The following is a 16,654-nucleotide window of genomic DNA, read 5'->3' on the forward strand; positions in this document are numbered from 1 at the left end:
TGTGAACCTGCTTTCATCTGTGAAGAGCACTGGGTGCCAGTGGCGAATTTGTCAATCTTGGTGTTCTCTGGCAAATGCCAAACATCCTGCACGGTGTTGGGCTGTAAGCACAACCCCCACCTGTGGACGTCGGGCCCTCATACCACGCTCATAGAGTCTGTTTCTGACTGTTTGAGCAGACACATGCACATTGTGGCCTGCTGGAGGTCATTTTGCAGGGCTGTGGCAGTGCTCCTCCTGCTCCTCCTTGCACAAAGGCGGAGGTAGCGTTCCTGCTGCTGGGTTGTTGCCCTCCTACGGCCTCCTCCACGTCTCCTGATGTACTGGCCTGTACCCTGGTAGCGCCTCCATGCTCTGGACACTACGCTGACAGACACAGCAAACCTTCTTGCCACAGCTCGCATTGATGTGCCATCCTGGATGAGCTGCACTTCCTGAGCCACTTGTGTGGGTTGTAGACTCCGTCTCATGCTACCACTAGAGTGAAAGCACCGCCAGCATTTAAAAGTGACCAAAACATCAGCCAGGAAGCATAGGAACTGAGAAGTGGTCTGTGGTCACCACCTGCAGAACCACTCCTTTATTGGGGGTGTCTTGCTAATTGCCTATAATTTCCACCTGTTGTCTGTTCCATTTGCACAACAGCATGTGAAATGTATTGTCAATCAGTGTTGCTTCCTAAGTGGACAGTTTGATTGACTTGGAGTTACATTGTGTTGTTTAAGTGTTCCCTTTATTTTTTTGAGAAGTGTATATAAAATTGAAGTAGATGCATCTTCTCTCCCGGCGAACAAGGTCTCAACACGTGCTGTGTTTTATTTTCTTCCTCTCCAAGTCGGTGGACACATAAGGGACCTTCATCCAGGCAGCAGCACAGATATGGTGCCTGAGATGCCCCCGCACACACTGCAGGATGATGGCGAGTCAGCCGAGGCCTTCACAGAGGCCAGCACCACCTTGGCTAACCCAGGTAAACTCATCCGGTCGTCCTCCTCCACACCTGATTCTCAGTGGAAATAGACTCTTATCTCAATTTGACTGGCATTTTTGTGGGATCATTTATATGCCACAAAATAGTGTTAAAAGTCAAGACAACCTTTGCCTGAGAGCAAAATAGCTGACAAATAGGAGCCATAATGTAGCTCCAGGTGAGCCAAAGAAAACCCGCATCATAAGGTCTTCTCAGTTCTATATCTATGATCACAACACCATTCCACCACCACCATCATTAGCAAGACCATTCATTCAGTCCACGGGAGTGGTTGACTGTGATAAATGAGTTTGGTCCTCGTCTGAGGAGATGATCAGTAGTCACTGTCTCCTTATCTCTGGGTTGGAGGAAATGGGGGGGGGGGAGGCCTCCTTCCTCATATTCCCCCCTTCATTAATGGCCTCTCCCTTGTAGGGGCAGCAGAGCATTATTATGGCTGGGATTATTACAGCCTAGTTGTCGACGTGCGCACACACGTGTATGATAATTTGTGGTCTATAGACCACAAGTTATCGTAATTTGTGTATTGAATACAGTAGCCATAAACTGTGGAGTGGATGTGACTGTTGCCAGCAAACATGGTGTGAAAAATAAAGGTGGTGATTATGATATTGTACATAGTAAGCAGTATCTCTTTTTGAATGTTTTTCCAATGTACAGTAGTAGCCTCATCCATAAGAATAATATAACTGCCAGGGCCACTGTCCTGCTGGCACACCCAGTGGTATTCTGCTGATTAACGGTATAATACCGTTGTTCATAAACTTTTATGGTTGCTTGGAGCCCAATTCAAATGAAGAACAACATACATACAGCCTGTTTTTACTCCTCCAAATTGACACATTTCGTTCTCCAACTATTTAAGTGCCTGACAAACAGATGCAGTTACCTCCTGTTTTCAGTAGAAGGGACAGCCATAAGTACAATAATGTTTTTGTTTTTTTAAAGTACTATGTTCATATCCCGAATGCCCGAAGTTTTAGATGCTTAAGTTGCCGTGTTTCCACCTTACAGTACTGCCCTTGTTTTTTTCCCCCCTCTGTGTGCTTCTGACTGTGGCTTTGTTTTTAACACAAATGACATTATGAATTTCTTTGCGGAGTCCCAGGAGAGTTCGTGACTGACGGATAACACACAGCACTCTGATCTGTCAGTCTGGCTTCTCCATGCATCGCTAGAGGACCGCCTCCTGACTCTCTCATTTTCATTCTCCGCATCACATTAAGTGCGATTGCAAAACATTTAGGCCGTTGACGTTCCCTCAGTAACCTTCATATACATCTTATTTTGCCTGTTAGAGGAATATAAAAAATGTATGTATGGGTATAAACAGCCAATCATGTTGTGGCAAAGCCAAATAACCAGGTGTACTTGACAGGTAGATGTAACACTGAGTTGCCCCATGTTCATACTTCACTGATGTTACAGTACACAGCTGTCTAGTTTCAAAGGTATATTTGGCTGCACTTCCTCCGAGATGTTGCTTAATATATTTTTTTAGGCTCGTAAAATAATATTTGATTTCCTTTCAGTAGGTGATTGGGATAAGTTGAACTCTACACCAACAGCAACTGCCTGGGTAATATGATTACAATATGTGGTATTATAGCAGGAGCTGGATGCTAGAGCAGACTGGTAATGCTGTTTTAGGACTGGCTTAATCCAGGCTAGTTGGACACTTAAGACATTTAGCCAGCCTTGTAAGTAACTATATTCTTCCCCTGTCAGGTAATGTGGGCTTCATTAGGGCTAGCGCTACGGCTAACGCAGATATCACCGTGCCGTGTCAAATCGCAGAGAAGAGGCCCACTTCGATCACGTCATGCTTGCCACTTCCACCTTCCCTCAAATAGTTTATACTGTCTGGTTACATTTATGGAGGGAGTTTCTCAACCGCCAAGCAGAGGACATGCATCTGTGTAGAAGTGGAAATTGTTTTTGTTTTTCATATGTGTATTGTAGTTAGTTGCAAACAACATGTTGAGCAAGTAGAACATTGCAAAGTAAATCCAACATTGAGGAAGTGAATGGAACCAAGTGACCAACTACAACCTATTGAAACTGTTCCTACTGTATGTTTTACAAAGCTCTCCTTGTCTTTTCCTCCTCTCCCCAGGGGAATCTCAAGAGCAGGGCAGTGGGGAAGATGCCGTTTCTCGGCTTCGAAGGCTGATTGCCGAGGGTGGTATGACGGCCGTGGTCCAGAGGGAGCAGAGCACCACCATGGCCTCCATGGGTAGCTTCGGTAACAACATCATCGTTAGCCACCGCATCCACCGCGGCTCCCAGACTGGGACAGAGGCTCAGGATGGGGGCAGAGACACTCAGGGCAGGGGTCAGGGTCTTGATGGAGGTGGTTGGACGTCCTTCTCTCCGTCCCACCGCGGCACTCTGTCGTTCACAGAGCCCACTTCTCGTATTCTGACCCACCACAGCATGCAGCTGGGCGAGAGCTCAGGCTTCCTGTTAGAGCCCTCTGGGGCCCATAGCCGAACAGTAGCACCTCTCCCCTCCCAGTACATCACAGTCTCTTCTCATCTCAGCCCTCAGGGGCCCATTGGGGGGGAGGAGGGGGCCGATGGGACCCCTATGGACACAGACGATGCGTTTGAGGGTGTGGGACTTGTCGATGATCTAGATCTACACTTGCCCTCTGCTTCCTCCTCCTCTTCTTCAACCCTGTCCCCTGTTGTCTCCCCTCTTGACAACAACTTCAGCGCCAGTTACCATGGAGACCCCTACAGTCGATAGATGGTCATGTGCTTTCCATACCCATCTGATCTCTACCTAGAAGACTCTCCTCCGTCTAGCCTTATTACATTGACTACTGGTTTTTCTGGAGGCTTTCGAATCCCGACATTGAAATTAGGCACTTAAAACTTCATCCCACTCCTCCATTGCCTGTTCAGTTTTCTATCCAATAGTAGGCTGGATGAGACCTACCTTCAACCTAGGATTAGGCTCGGTCTCTTTCTTGGATGTGGTGTTCCTTTGCGTTCCCTGACCACTTTCAGACTTGTTTGTCATTGCCTAATTGAGAGCAAGAATCCAAAGCTACAGTTTGGCCATTCCATTGGAGAGAGGTGGACCTGAATGACTCTTTTACAATCAGGGTTCAGATCGGTGGTTGTCGAATGCCACCTGGGACCAAATTCCATGATCAAATTGCAACGTTCTTGAAAACGTGTTAGGACTCTGCCCCTTGCTCACTATTAGCAAGATGCTGGTATAGTAGAAGCACATTTTATTAACCAATCACATTGGTACAATTTGATTGTGAAACTGGATGATTATGTCTATAAGTTACATTTATTGTGTGTGTGAGAGTTCTATGTCGCCCGTGGTAGTTACAAAACGTTTCATTCTAGTCGTCATGGTGGATTAGTGGTTTGCAAAGATGTAGTTGACCCAAGATAACTATGAATCTCTTGTACTACATAGGAGAGCAGCATTACATTACAGAGTAGAATTTATTGAGACCACATCCACAACATGCTATTCCATAAGCCATGTTCGTTATTATCGCCGTGCGCTGTTCATGACAAAATAATTCCAGACTTATTATTTTTTTGCTTATTTATGATATCATAATCACCTTCTCATTTAGACTTCTTTTGAAGACATTAATACTGCCTGACTGATAAACTGCCCGGTTTTGATTTGGAAAGTTCAAATAGGGTACGCACAATGCCGTCAGGAGAACACCTAATCGTTTATTTTTTTTACCCCTTTTTCTCCCCAATTTCGTGGTATCCAATTGTTTTTAGTAGCTACTATCTTGTCTCATCGCTACAACTCCCGTACGGGCTCGGGAGAGACGAAGGTTGAAAGTCATGCGTCCTCCGATACACAACCCAACCAAGCCGCACTGCTTCTTAGCCCAGCGCGCATCCAACCCGGAAGCCAGCCCCACCAATGTGTCGGAGGAAACACTGTGCACCTGGCAACCTTGGTTAGCGCGCACCGCGCCCGGCCAGCCACAGGATTCGCTGGTGCGCGATGAGATAAGGACATCCCTACCGGCCAAGCCCTCCCTAACACGGACGACGCTAGGCCAATTGTACGTCGCCCCACGGACCTCCCGGTCGCGGCCGGTTACGACAGAGCCTGGGCGCAAACCCAGAGTCTCTGATGGCACAGCTGGCGCTGCAGTACAGCGCCCTTAACCACTGCGCCACCCGGGAGGCCCCCTAATCGTTTTTTTATTTAAAAAAAAAAATTCTCAATTTCAAACAGTACATTTATATTTTCCAACGGGGCTATACATTTAGGTGAGTTTTTTTTCTCTCACTTGAGTAGCCTCGTTTCACTGCCAAAAATACAATTAAACCATCTAGTGTTGAGCGAAATGACAACACAATGTCAAATGCAGATAGCCTAGTCAAATACTTAACATCCAATCACATTAACCGTTACTCTCTCGCGGGAAACCTTCACTCTCTTGCGCATAGATTTAGAAACGAAACATGACCATTTGAAAAATAAGCCACGGGAGTTTTTCGAGCGAGAATCAAGACGACGTTCAAGTAGTAAGACATGTATAAAAGCAACAGGTACATTAATAAGAAGGGTCTAGAAGCATATTATATTGTGAGCTACCGAGTGGCTAGGACAGGCAAGCCCCATACTATTGTGGAGGACTTAATTCTTCCTGCTGCCGCAGATATGGCTGGTACAATGCTGGGGGAAAAGGCCAAAAAAAACTATACTGACAATGACTTCATCAAACAACACTGTTTCACAACGCATCAGTGACATGGCATTGTTTTGAAGCAATTACGGCTTCGGAATACAAGCCAGTGAATTATATGCGTTACAACTGGATGAGTCAACAGAAGTGGCGGGCCTGGCACAGCTCCTGGTATATGTCCGTTACGTTTATGGGGGTCAATTAAGGAAGACATCCTCTTCTGCAAACCACTGGAAACCAGGACAGCATGAGAGGATATGTTTAAAGTACTGGGCAGCTTTGTGACATCAAATGGACTTTGGTGGTCAAGATGTGTTGGTATCTGTACTCCTGTAGCAAAAGCCATGACAGGTAGACATAGTGAAGTGGTAACGCGCGTGCAAGCAGTTGCTCCCGACGCCACTTGGGTACACTGCAGCATCCACCGGTAGTCTCTTGCTGCCAAGGGAATGCCTGACTGTTTTGAAAGACGTTTTGGACACCACAGTGAAAATGGTTAACTTTGTTAAAGCAAGGCCCCTGAACTCTCGTGTATTTTCTGCATTATGCAATGATATGGGCAGCGACCATGTCAACATACAGAGGTGAGCGGGTTATCAAGGGGCAAAGTATTGGCAAGTTTCTTTTGAATTCAGAGACGAGCTTACATGTTTCTTTACTGACCATAATTATCACTTGTCTGAACGTTTGCATGATGACGAGTTTCTCACACGACTGGCCTATCTGAGTGATGTTTTTTATCACCTGAATGATCTGAATCTAGGATTACAGGGACTCTCCGCAACTATATTCAATGTGCAGGACAAAATGGAGGCTATGATTAAAAAGTTGGAGCTTTTTTCTGTCTGCATTAACAAGGACAATTCACACGTCTTTCCATCATTGTATGATTTTTTTGTGTGCAAATGAACTCAAGCTTACGGACAATGTCAAATGTGATATAGCGAAGCACCTATGTGAGCTGGGTGCGCAATTACGCAGGTACTTTCACGAAACGGACGATACAAACAACTGGATTCGTTATCCCTTACATGCCCTGCCTTCAGTCCACTTACCGATATCTGAACAAGAGAGCCTCATCGAAATTGCAACAAGCGGTTCTGTAAAAATGTTATTTAATCAGAAGTCACTGCCAGATTTCTGGAGAGGGCTGTGCTCAGAGTTTCTTGCCTTGGCAAATCGCGCTGTTAAAACACTGGTGCCCTTTGCAACCTCGTACCTATGTGAGAGTGGATTCTCGGCCCTCACTAGCATAAAAACTAAATACAGGCACAGACTGTGTGTGGAAAATGATTTAAGATTGAGACTCTCTCCAATACAATCCAACATTGCAGAGTTATGGGCATCTTTTCAAGCACACCCTTCTCATTAACCTGTGGAGAGTTCTTCACACTTTTTGATGAACAAATACGTTTTTATATGTAAGATGGCTAAATAAAGAGCAACATTTTTGATTATTATTTGTGCCCTGGTCCTAATAAGAGCTTTTTGTCACTTCCCACGAGCCGGGTTGTGACACAAACTCACACTCATTCTTATGTTTAATAAATGTATAGTGTGTGTGTTTGGCAGGCTTACAATGATGGTAAAACACAACATTTGAGAGTGCGCTGACCCTGGTGCTAGAGGGGCTATGCAGCTGGAGGTTGAATGTTTGAAGGGGTACGGGACTATAAAAAAGTTTGGGAACCACTGGTCTAGCGTGTCACAATATCTCAACCATATCGTTGATGGCAAATATTGCCGATATTCAAGATTTATCGTATATTAAGCCAAACCGAGTAGCATTACAAGATGTTGCTACAAGGGAGTTGCCAGATAATACCATTACCCTTTCCTCCCCAGTGTAATGCCTGTATCAGGTGTTCAGTATGCAGTTGGATGTGTGTGCAACAATGGTTCATCTGTTCCATAAAGGAAAACTAACATTCATCATGATTGCTTATGTATTTAAAAGGTTGATTTAATAATAACAGGGTACAGTACACATATGCTACCGGCATTTAGATCATGAGCCCTAGATCCGCAGCCTCATAACTTCCCAAACTTGTCTTGAAAACACCCACATGCTGTGCCAAGTATTTGAAGTGAAGCATTTTGACAATGGTGTAACTCTTCTACGCTGTCAAACTGTCACCCCATGACTTGTGACGGTTGTCTTTTATACAGTAGGATTCCTTCTCTGGATCCACTGTGGTATGTTGAGCCCAGTCATCTAAGGCTAACTGGAATTCGAAAAAAGGAGATACTACATAATGTGTTGTACATCCAGAAGGCTCTCTTTAAAATGGCCAGTTTGCCTCCCACTAGCTGCCCCGGTGCCTTGAGGGTTGTTGATGTTGTGACAGAGAGGCAGTTGGAGGTGCACAGGGGTGATGATGCGTATAGCATTCCGAGTCACCACAGGGGCAAAGCTCTCTAGGTTGAATGGACTTTGTCCTTCAAACAGCTTTGTCAGGTCTTAGTCCTTTTTAAAATTGGTTTGCCAATCAGCAGTAATCTGCATTTTTAAAAAAATGTACATTTTATTTATTGTTTTTCCTAGCAAGGTGGTGGGTTTTGACAGTGAAATAAACTGTGTTGAATTAATGAATTTGGAACAGCTTACTACAGCTCCATGGTGAGTGGGTTACTTTTTTGATCTTTCGATGTGAAAAGTTATTGCATTACGAACAGGTTTTTGTCTCTCAGCCACTGTTGGTCCAGCCAACTGGCAGTGCTTATCGCTCTCTCAAAAGTATATTGTGATTGAGTCTGTTGAGTTTATTTATGTTTTAAAGATAATGGTTCTAGAGGAAGATATGCCAATTTAAGCCATAACGTAAGGTTGATCATATCTTTTCATATAAACTCACCAGTTGCAATAGTCATGTGATCCTTGCCGCAGCAACTGTCCGTCACTGTTGTTCAGATCACTTCTAGGAGATCAATGCACCATTTGTCGGTTCATATGCTGATCTTACTACAAACATCTTCAGAATTTTTCATTGTCAAAAAGAGAAATATATTTTGTTGTTCATTGTTTATCCTATCCTATCCTATCCTATACTGTATGACTGACCATTCACTTCTACAATGCCGATCTTCATTTTAATTTGTCCTCAATTAAGGGGTCCCATTATGGCTTGTAATGACTCCAGTAAGGTTATGGTAAAATCTAGATTACCCCCATAGCGTCAGAGTCTGAGTGAAATTAGATTTGGACAAATATATGCTTGTTGTTTGAGCCTGAATGTGTTTAATGTTAGCGTTTGATCTATGAGACACAATATCCTTCTGAATTTCTACAAAAAATAATCAGTTTACAACCACTTCTAACTGTCGACCCTTGGAAAGAGCAGAAGGCCCGAGGCTTATTTACGGCACTTGGACTTGGGATATCGGAGTGATCTGGGTAGGAGTAGAAGGGGTGGAAGGGGATACAGTGTTTGCCACAGACAAACCAAGAGACCCATCGGGCATCAGAATGGTTCAGACTAACCCAGATCTGTCAGACTCTCTGCTCCTGAAAAGATCCCCCTCCCCTTTGGAAACTGGAGCAGACAGCTGACACAGTTTTTTATTTTGTTTCCCCTTTGATTTCTTTTTGAGCACTCTCATTTCATGTTTTTGTTGTTTTTGGTTTTTGAACTTGTGGAATTTACTGTTTTCTGTTGTATTTGAAGAGGATATGATTGACTGCATTCTAGTGTCCTGTTGGTCAGGAGGATAATGGAAAGGATGGGTTTTTAAACAGAAGGCAGGAGCTTAGTGGCTTCGTGGTGACTGTTGGGTGAGATGAAGAGAAATTGAGCAGTAGAGCTGAATGCTGATCCCTGTGGGTTCCAGTCCTGCTGGGTTTTAAAGTGGGAGAAAAACAGTGAGCAAAACGGCAGCATTGGATTTGGCCACCTTGATCCTCATACAGCATTGTGTTCGATAAGCTCATCGGTTTCAGCTTTCACTTTCTATCTGTGCTTTTTATTACTCGGTTCACCAACATACAATAATCAGCAGCTTGTGTATGAATTAAATCAAGACCACAGTTAAATAGTGTAACTACAGTTTATACAGTAGAAATCTCCACATACAGTTCTCCAGTTTTTCTACCGATCACTTTCCACAGCCAAGGACGTTTTGAGACTTCCAGGGTTTTTATTTTCTGTGCAATTTAAGGGCAATATGTAATCGCATGACATACTCAACAGATTTAGTTATACTGCTTTACACTGACCACACAACGATAATCAAACTGCACAACTGTTCACAGATCATCTCAAAATCATTGTGAAGACATTACACTGCAATATTTTCGTACAGGTGATAATCACATGTTTGTGCTTCAGAATAAAAATGTCTGTGACCTTCTGGGTATGATTGAAATTTGGATCAAATCTGTTTATTTTATTTTTTATATATATTTGTAAGTCAGAAATGTGTTTTATAAAATGAGTTTCCTAAACAATTACTTTATGGAAAATCCAAAAGGTCACGAGTGTATTTGTTCTGTTGTCACTGACTCACCATAGTGTCTTTTTCTCACATGTATCAGTATGTGATCTACTGAGTGTACGTGAACTCAACAAGGAAGTGTCTTCAGTGGACCTGTTTTTGTTGTTGTAGGAGATTGTGATTTGAAGGGTTTTCTATCTACTTTAAAGGGTAAAATGCAGTATATTACAGTAGTCGATGTGCAACTAAGTGCTGTGAGAACACCAAAGATCCTAGAAAATATATGTTGATCATAAACAAATAAAAATACAAATGTAAAACCTGAAACAATACATTTTTCTTTTTTTTTTTTATTCTCTCAAGGGTGAAAAACAATATCATACATTTTTCTTCCACTGTGCTGGTAAGAAGTGGTTATTTTACATGGTGAGCTGTTATGACTGGTTTGAAACCTTGTCAGTCTCTCCCTCTTGCTATTTTACAGTATGAGAAGAATTTGTCTTATAAATAATGCATTAATTGATTGCATAACAGCAACATATCCTGCCAGCTCTTTATAATCCTGGAACATTTTGTGTTCAGTAATTTGAACAATACAATGTCATTGGGGGCAGTCATGTTCACAGTACAGAATACTGTGCACAGGATCTTCAAGACTGACCTCCTGCTCTTGAGAGCTTGGACCTAGTGGTAACATTGGATGGAAATAATGATCTTTCTACGGATATTTTTGCTTGCTCCCTTTTATTTTTATCACATCTTTGTCGGTTTATTCATGGCAAATGGTTCTGGTAAACAACCCACATCCCCTCCTACAGAAATACTCACTTTTGGCCAGCAAAGCCAGGCCTTGAGCAAAAATAACGAGAGCAATCAAAATGAACAAATATTAGGATTGTTTTCCGCTTGGGGGTTTTCATGTCTTCCAGAATCATTTGCTTCTTGAGAATTATTTTTTTTTATCATGAAACTGCATCCTTATTTGTTTAAAAAAAAAAGGATAACCATTTCTAATCTGCTGAATTATTCATATTTTCTTGATAACTACTCAGGGGAGATGTAAAATCAACCGAATCATTGGATTCCTCGCTGCTCTGCTGTATCAGATCTGACCAAAAGGTCCCACAATGATCTGACACATGGATGCCCTGGGGGTTTAAAGAGGTTGAGCTTTATCTAGTGTTGGTCCACCTGATCAACTGATGGTGTATGTGTTTATACTAGAGATGAAGATTCAGATCGGTGCAAAGAGGTAGAGGGAAAACAAACAAACAAAGCCGTGCCTCTATATTAACTGAGATAATTACATAACAGTGTAGATGGATAGAAATTAGAACTGGGAAATTGATGAAAGCATTGCACTTAACTTCATAAATTACACTAGAGAGTGCTGCTGGGAGTGACCTAGGACCTGGCACAGCTGAGCAAGTGGTTGGCTACAGGGCCAGTCTGATTGCCCATACAATCCCTCCTTTTGCCCCTGTCAATGTTGCTGAGGTGGAGTAGGCACAGAACAGAGAACTTACATAACTACAGTATGCTCCTCTGTGAATGGATACTCCCTCTTAAGCACCTACACAGACTAGCCTCTGACCCAGTGCAATCATCAGAATATTCAGTCCGATAGGTGGCGGAACTAATTGGATGCTAGAGCTTAAGTTACAGCACTCTTGTTGCAGTAGCCACCTTCCAGCCCCAAAATGTTCTCCCAGGAGTCCAACTCTGAGTTGCGGTCGATCTGCAGTGGCTGCTCATGTTCTTGACGAGGAGAGGCTTCAGTGGGGTAGTCGATGTGTTTAATTGTATGTCAGGTGCTCTGGGGAAATACTGCCACAAAGTAAGATGTTTTTAGGAGAGGAAGAGAGAAAAGGCCTCCCACTTTTATTTCCTCTCTTCTTTTGTTTGCCTCCTTTCCCAATTGCTCTCTCCAGCCAAGTTTTTCTTCCCCCTCCCTCGCCCTCTTCCTTCCCACCTCCCCCCACTCTGTTCTACAGATGGTCTCTTTCCTCCCTCTCATCACCCCACCCATGGTCTCTCCACTCCCATTATTTCTGCATGCCCCTCCGCCCCCCTGCCGTGTCTCCTGTGAATAAGAGTCTGGCACTTCAGTGTTAGAGGCCCTGTCACTTCAAAGCAATGCTTTTAATTAATCCAATTTGGTGAGAGGCAGTTCTAGGAGTGCACCTACCGTTCAGGAGAGAGGGTAGCAGGATGGATGACGGGTGTCCTCAGAGGTGGTATGGAAAAAGAAAGCCATTACCCATACTCCACCACTCCATAAGTGGGGCCTGGGGACGTTCGGGTGAACTCTTCACTTTGCGTGTCTGTAAAGACACCAGGTACTTGCACTACTTTAGTAATCGATGTGTGTGACTTATCTTTAACGAGTTCATGCATATAATCGTGCATCACCACATGCTCAAGGAACACGTGCAAATAACGAATTAGGCCAATGTACAAATTTCATAGGAAGACTATGGAGACCACAAAGTGCTTGACTGTCTTTTAGACTCGGATCCCCTCATAATGAATTAACTGTTGCAACAACAAAAAAAGCTTGATGCAAAAAATATCAGCACCGTCCCAGCTCCTAAATACTCCGCTTCTGGTTAAATTGGGGCACTTTTTTTTATCAGAGTAAACATGAAGACAGAAATCCGCTTTAGGACTTTTAAATGGGTGTGGAGTTTGTCCTAGAAACAAACACACACACACACCAGCTGGCTTCGGTGCAGCTATGTTGTTGCTGGAAGAAGAAAAAATGCTGTAAAAGCTGCACCGCTAAATGTCTACTAAAACTACAGTCGTGGCCAAAAGTTTTGAGAATGACACATTCATTTTCACAAAGTCTGCTGCCTCAGTTTGTATGATGGCAATTTGCATATACTCCAGAATGTTATGAAGATTGGTCAGATGAATTGCAATTAATTGCAAAGTCCCTCTTTGTCATGCAAATTAACTGACCCCCCCCCCCCCCAAAAAGAATTTCCACTGCATTTCAGCCCTGCCACAAAAGGACCAGCTGACATGTCAGTGATTCTCTCGTTAACACAGGTGTGAGTGTTGACGAGGACAAGGCTGGAGATCACTCTGTCATGCTGATGTAATTGTCAATAAAATACCTTTTACACTTATGAAATGCTTGTAATTATACTTCACTATTCCATAGTAACATCTGACAAAAATATCTAAAGACACTGAGGCAGCAAACTTTGTGGAAATTAATATTTCCATTTTCATTGTCCTCACACCACAAGGAGCAGTAAAATATGATACAGCAAAACCCTCTCATACTGATCTGCTGAATCATTGTTATCTTCCGAATACATGAACTATCACAGAACACTGAGGTTTTTGGTGAGATTAATTGTTAATGGTCTGTTGAGAGTAGAGGTCCATTATCTTATTCTCTCTCTCTCCTATGCATTCAAGTTTCTGTTTTGTTAAATTAGTCAATATTCCCTCTAGCTTAACATTGTGATTTTGATATAATAAGTTTTATTGTGGTATGAATTACTTCTTGAAATAAAAGAACACAAAACACAAATCATAATCACTGTAATACATTGGTGCTGAAGAAATGAAGGTTATTGTGCAACAATAACAGGGGTAGAGCATGCTATGTACCAGTGGAGGCTGGTACATAGACTTGAAAAATTGAAGAGGATGGGCGACCCACGGTATAGGCACAGATTGCATGGAGATGACAAAGTGTGTTCCAAAAATCATCAAAGACTATTTAAACCTAAAGCGTTTCATAAAGACATTTACAGTACAATATTATGGGGAATGAGAAGGCTACTTACACAGTTGGAAAGGGATCACAGCAGGGCTTGAGTGAGGGTATGAGGCATGAGTTGAGGTGTTCAGAGGCTTGACCAGTGCAGGACAGGATTTGACTGGGGAAACAAAAAAAACAATAACACAACACTGCATAGTTAGCCAAAGCAAGGAGTGAAATGATTGTGTAATAATGTGATTGTGTTTGTGAATGTGATTGACTACAGTTGAAGCCGGAAGTTTACATACACCTTAGCTAAATACATTTAACCTCAGTTTTTCACAATTACTGACATTTAATCCTAGACAAAATGCCATCTTTGGTCAGTTAGGATCACCGCTTTATTTTAAGAAAGTGAAATGTCAGAATAATAGCTTTTATTTCTTTCATCACATTCCCAGTGGGTCCGAAGTTTACATACACTCAATTAGTATTTGGTAGCATTGCCTTTAAATTGTTTAACTTTGTTCCAACGTTTCGGGTATCCTTCCACAAGCTTCCCACGATAAGTTGGGTGAATTTCGGCCCATTCCTCCTGACAGAGCTGGTGTAACTGAGTCAGATTTGTTGGCCTCCTTGCTCGCACACGCTTTTTCAGTTCTTTCTGCCCACAAGTTTTCTATATGATTGAGGTCAGGGCTTTGTGATGGCTACTCCAATACCTTGACTTTGTTGTCCTTAAGCCATTTTGCCACAACTTTGGAAGTATGCTTGGGGTCATTGTCCATTTGGATGACCCATTTGCGACCAAGCTTTAACTTCCTGACTGATGTCTTGATATGTTGCTTCAATATATCCACATAATTCCCTCCCTCATGAAGCCATCTTATGTTGTGAAGTGCACCAGTCCCTCTTGCAGCAAAGCACCCCCACAACATGATGCTGCCACAGCCGTGCTTCACGGTTGGGATGGTGTTCTTCGGCTTGCAAGTCTCCCCCTATTTCCTCCAAACATAGCGATGGTCATTATGGCCAAACAGTTTCATTTTTGTTTAATCAGACCAGAGGACATTTCTCACAATCTTTGTCCCCATGTGCAGTTGCAAACCGTAGTCTGGCTTTTTTATGGCGGTTTTGGAGCAGTGGCTTCTTCCTTGCTGATAGGCCTTTCAGGTTATGTCGATATAGGACTCCTTTTACTGTGGATATAGATATTTTTACCTGTTTCCTCCAGCATCTTCACAAGGTCATTTGCTGTTGTTCTGAGATTGATTTGCACTTTTCGCACCAAAGTACGTTCATCTCTAGGAGACAGAACGCATCTCCTTCCTGAGCGGTATAACGGCTGAGTGGTCCCATGGTGTTTATACTTGCGTACTATTGTTTGTACAGATTCATATGGTACCTTCAGGCGTTTGGAAATTGCTCCCAAGGATGAACCAGACTTGTGGAGGTCTACAATTTTCTTTCTGACGTCTTGGCTGATTTATTTTGATTTTCCCATGATGTCGAGTAAATAGGCACTGAGTGTGAAGGTAGGCCTTGAAATTCACCCACAGGTACACCTCCAATTGACTCAAATTATGTCAATTAGCCTATCAGAAGCTTCTAAAGCCATGACATCATTTTCTGGAACATTCCAAGCTGTTTAAAGGCACGGTCAACCTAGTGTATGTACAGTGCCTTGCGAAAGTATTCGGCCCCCTTGAACTTTGTGACCTTTTGCCACATTTCAGGCTTCAAACATAAAGATATAAAACTATATTTTTTTTGTGAAGAATCAACAACAAGTGGGACACAATCATGAAGTGGAACGACATTTATTGGATATTTCAAACTTTTTTAACAAATCAAAAACTGAAAAATTGGGCGTGCAAAATTATTCAGCCCCTTTACTTTCAGTGCAGCAAACTCTCTCCAGAAGTTCAGTGAGGATCTCTGAATGATCCAATGTTGACCTAAATGACTAATGATGATAAATACAATCCACCTGTGTGTAATCAAGTCTCCGTATAAATGCACCTGCACTGTGATAGTCTCAGAGGTCCGTTAAAAGCGCAGAGAGCATCGTGAAGAACAAGGAACACACCAGGCAGGTCCGAAATACTGTTGTGAAGAAGTTTAAAGCCGGATTTGGATACAAAAAGATTTCCCAAGCTTTAAACATCCCAAGGAGCACTGTGCAAGCGATAATATTGAAATGGAAGGAGTATCAGACCACTGCAAATCTACCAAGACCTGGCCGTCCTTCTAAACTTTCAGCTCATACAAGGAGAAGACTGATCAGAGATGCAGCCAAGAGGCCCATGATCACTCTGGATGAACTGTAGAGATCTACAGCTGAGGTGGGAGACACTGTCCATAGGACAACAATCAGTCGTATATTGCACACATCTGGCCTTTATGGAAGAGTGGCAAGAAGAAAGCCATTTCTTAAAGATATCCATAAAAAGTGTTGTTTAAAGTTTGCCACAAGCCACCTGGGAGACACACCAAACATGTGGAAGAAGGTGCTCTGGTCAGATGAAACCAAAATTGAACTTTTTGGCAACAATGCAAAACGTTATGTTTGGCGTAAAAGCAACACAGCTGAACACACCATCCCCACTGTCAAACATGGTGGTGGCAGCATCATGGTTTGGGCCTGCTTTTCTTCAGCAGGGACAGGGAAGATGGTTAAAATTGATGGGAAGATGGATGGAGCCAAATACAGGACCATTCTGGAAGAAAACCTGATGGAGTCTGCAAAAGACCTGAGACTGGGACGGAGATTTGTCTTCCAACAAGACAATGATCCAAAACATAAAGCAAAATCTAAAAT

The 16,654-nt window shown here is 42.8% G+C and overlaps 1 protein-coding gene across 3 annotated transcripts in view; it reads left to right on the top strand.

Moving 5' to 3' along the window:
- The window catches only part of LOC139411310 (activating molecule in BECN1-regulated autophagy protein 1A-like), a 99,869-nt gene extending 89,430 nt beyond the window's left edge, over window positions 1–10,439 (top strand). For 2 of the 3 annotated variants that reach the window (XM_071157469.1, XM_071157470.1), the window contains exons 18-19: window positions 836–970; window positions 3,108–10,439. In XM_071157469.1, coding sequence (XP_071013570.1) covers window positions 836–970; window positions 3,108–3,742 — 770 coding nt within the window. In that variant the 3' untranslated portion in view covers window positions 3,743–10,439. The remainder of the gene's footprint in view (window positions 1–835; window positions 971–3,107) is intronic. The other variant, XM_071157471.1, reaches the window with a different exon arrangement.
- The last annotated feature ends 6,215 nt before the right edge of the window (window positions 10,440–16,654 follow it).

Source organism: Oncorhynchus clarkii, chromosome 6, assembly GCF_045791955.1.
Source record: "Oncorhynchus clarkii lewisi isolate Uvic-CL-2024 chromosome 6, UVic_Ocla_1.0, whole genome shotgun sequence".
Taxonomy (NCBI): Eukaryota; Metazoa; Chordata; class Actinopteri; order Salmoniformes; family Salmonidae; genus Oncorhynchus; species Oncorhynchus clarkii.